Here is a 3,411-nt window from a genome sequence, read left to right on the forward strand (position 1 = left end):
TCCACGGCCATCGGGATCTCCCCACGCCGCAACCCCTGCCATGGTGAACAGGCGTGTCACGCCGCAAAACCACCGCTTGGGGCCGCCGTCCTATAGCCACCCTAGATCCCACCACGCCGGCCTCAGACCAGCCCCGCTACCGCCGTAGATCGTTGTCTCGGCGTGATCTTATTTTATTGTTGTTGGGTACTAAACTATATGGAATGCTTTTCTAAGAAAAAAAAGGAGATAATATCACTTGGATGTTTGAATTTGCAAACTACTCAATTGGATGTTTACACCAGCTGGTCGACGGCAAAATATGTAGACGCGACAAATTACTTTTAAAACCACACAAACACACAAGCACGCTACCAAGACCTCATTAGAGTTTGCATTTGACTAAACCGGAGGCAGCACATTGCTATCTTATTGGAATATTGGCAACTTCACCCCGCAAAATAAATAAATATTGGCAATTTGAACTCCCAAAGTCGGTATCCATTTCTTTGTTCTCCTCCAAACCAGCCTAATTCTCAAACCAAACTCAGTAGTGGATTTCATCCTAAGAGCCCCTTTGATTTGTAGGAACTGCATAGAAATAGTGTAAAATTTGTCCAATACATGTTGTTTGATTCATAGGAACATATCCTATAGAACTAATCCTACAGAAATCTTCTATTGTAAATCCTATAGGAAAATAACATGAGGTCATACCTCATGGAAAATTTTCTTTGCTACAATCAAACACACTTCATCTTCTTGACATGACATTTCAATCATATACTTTTCTTACTCCTGTGACTTTCCTATCCTATGAATCAAAGGAGTCCTAAATGTGTGATGTTTCTTGATGAACAAATACTTCAAGAATGAAAATTCATGACAAGGAGTAAAAAGAGAGTTAACAAGATGCTGAATGAATTGAGTATCAGATAAACTAAACCGGCCAGTCAACCATGTACACACAGAATAGTCTCTTCCAGCATGAGGTGAGTACTACTACTAACCCTGCCTTATTACATCAGTTCAAAGAATGAATGGAATCGAATTAAATTAAGTACATAAAGAATGGTGCTACTTCAAAAGAATCAAATGTTAACCCCAAGCAAAATAGTGCAAGCACACCTAAAATTTCGCCTGCGAAGTCACATATGGTAGTCTGCCTATCCTTCCCATCCCCTTGACAACACTACTGAACACTCTGTTAGAGTTACTTCCTAGCAATGGCAAGTTAAGAAGAAGCTGCGAACTTCTGCAATTGTATGATCAGAACGCTGATGTCGTCGGTAGAGCCCCTGGAAACCGCGGTCTCAACAAGCCTCCTGCACGCATCGACGCGAGAAGCCTTGTCGCTGCCGATGCAGTGAGGCCTGGCGATGTCTACGGCTTCCTGGTTATCCACCTTGTCCCACAGGCCGTCGGAGGCGAGCAACAGGAATTCGCACTCCGGGTCGACGAGGAGTGTCCTGCTGTCTGGATCGGCGACCACCCACTGCTTGAGGTGCGCGTCGCCGAGGCCTCTTGACACTGCCAGGGAGCCCTGCACCCTCCATGTTCCTCGGTAGTTCACCACGAATCCACCCTGAAAATCAGTGGCAGAGATAGCATCAGTCACATGCTCAAGTGCAGCGAATTGGAATACACAGACAAGTCACTCGGGCAAAAAATATGCAGCAAATTCAGGCATAGGACAGTGGGTTCTTACCAGGTTCTCGATCCTCTGCCTCTCGTCGTCGCGCGCGGCCCGGTGGTCGGAGGTGAGCGCCTCCGCCTTTCCTGCCCGGCTGAGGACGGCGCGGCAGTCCCCTGCGTTGGACACGGTGAGGCCGCCCTTGTGCAGCAATGCGGTGACGCAGCATGCTCCCCCGCTCTCCTCCCTCTTGAGGAACTCCTCGTCCGTCTTGATGTAACTCGTCTTCACAGCACCCTCGATTTCGGCGCTGTCACCGCCGTCCACCTGCTTCATCTCCTCTGCCATGAACTTGGGCATGTTCTCCGCGGCGAACTCCGCCGCGCTCTTCCCACCGTGGCCGTCGAAGACAGCAAACAGCGCCTGCGGGGTTGGGGAAAAACGAGGAAGTTTAGAAATGACTGAAATGTTTGAATCTACAGACTCCTAGTTATACTATTTCGCAAATATCCTGAAGACAGAGAAGATGAAGCTGTATGGAGCATACCACATCGGGGTCTCCGCCGAGCGCGACCTTGGCCACATGCCGGTCCTCCATCTCCACCCTCCTCCTGCCCCTCCCCCTGCGGCAGTAGGCGGCGAACTCATCCCCCGCCTCCTCCACCTCGTTGCTCGGATCCGACTCGACGGCGGCCACAGCGGCCGCGGCTGCAGCAGCGACCGCCGCGCCGTCCACCGGCACCAGTAGCGGCGCCGGGCGCCGCCTCTTCAGCACGGAGCCGGCGGGGGCGGCAGAGCCGGACTTCTGAGGCGTCGGGGAGGCCTCGTCGCGGATCTGGGCGCGCAGCAGCGAGAACGGGCGGAGCGGCGAGCCGGCGGCGGAGGGCGGCGGCGCGGGCGAGGAGGCGGAGTCGGGCGAGGCGGAGGCGGCCTTGCAGGAGAGCGGGCGGCGCGACGGGGAGAAGACCGGCGAGCTGGGGATGGCGACCGAGCAGGACATGGCGGGGGACGGACGCGGTCGTGGGTGCGGCTCCGCCTCCGTGCTTTTGCTTTGCTTTTTTGCTCGATCTGTGATTAGGTTTGGATTTGGTCTGGGTCTGGGGCAAACGGTCGGTTTGAACGGGGGTTATATACGAGGGAAGGCAAGTACGCGTCGCGGTGGCCGCTCCCGTGAGAACTAGACTAGCGTAGCGTAGCCCGTAGGGGCAATTCTATATTGTGAACTTGACTGGCTGGCTGTTTTTTTAATAATGTTTTGTCTGTTGCAAGGTACTGCTGGCTCAAGCTCATGCACGACCAGCGAATTTCATGGCGCAATTATAGGGCTAGATTTTGTGTTGACCAGAACTTTTATTGGCCCATGCTTTTCTTGATCATACATTTCTTATTTACAAAATGTGCATGTATCTTCTCTGGATACTTAAAGTTATGAAATCACTCGCAAAAAGATACTACTTCTCTCCGTAAAAGTACGTCACAAGTTCGTCTAAATTTAGATATATTTAGACACATTCTTTAATATATAGATAAATTTAAACAAATATTTGATAAAAAAATTTATGAACTCGGGATTATATGGTTTTGTTCAGTGGCAAATCGAAGATAAAAATATAGGGTGGGCTAAAAAACAGTTGTTCGGGGAGGACTCCAACGGGAAATCCAACAAGAAACTGATCAATTGTATTGTATCAAGCCTAGGCCTCTTCTAGGAGTCATACGGAATGGAACTTTTGCTGCCCACGACTTCGTCACGGAGATTGGGCCCTACCCCTCGCTTAGCATTTCCAACCGAATTGAGA

General features: G+C 50.5%; 1 protein-coding gene across 1 annotated transcript; it reads right to left on the reverse strand.

Moving 5' to 3' along the window:
• Positions 1-883: 883 nt before the first annotated feature.
• On the reverse strand, positions 884-2,695 carry LOC124698162 (probable protein phosphatase 2C 32). The gene is made up of 3 exons (XM_047230676.1): positions 2,160-2,695; positions 1,688-2,035; positions 884-1,564 (listed from the first exon to the last, which is right to left on the reverse strand). Exons 1-3 carry the CDS (start codon positions 2,610-2,612, stop codon positions 1,214-1,216), a joined length of 1,152 nt encoding a protein of 383 aa, XP_047086632.1. The 5' UTR covers positions 2,613-2,695; the 3' UTR covers positions 884-1,213.
• Between the last annotated feature and the right edge of the window lie 716 nt (positions 2,696-3,411).

The sequence above is a fragment of the Lolium rigidum genome, chromosome 3 (assembly GCF_022539505.1).
Source record: "Lolium rigidum isolate FL_2022 chromosome 3, APGP_CSIRO_Lrig_0.1, whole genome shotgun sequence".
NCBI classification, from domain to species: Eukaryota; Viridiplantae; Streptophyta; class Magnoliopsida; order Poales; family Poaceae; genus Lolium; species Lolium rigidum.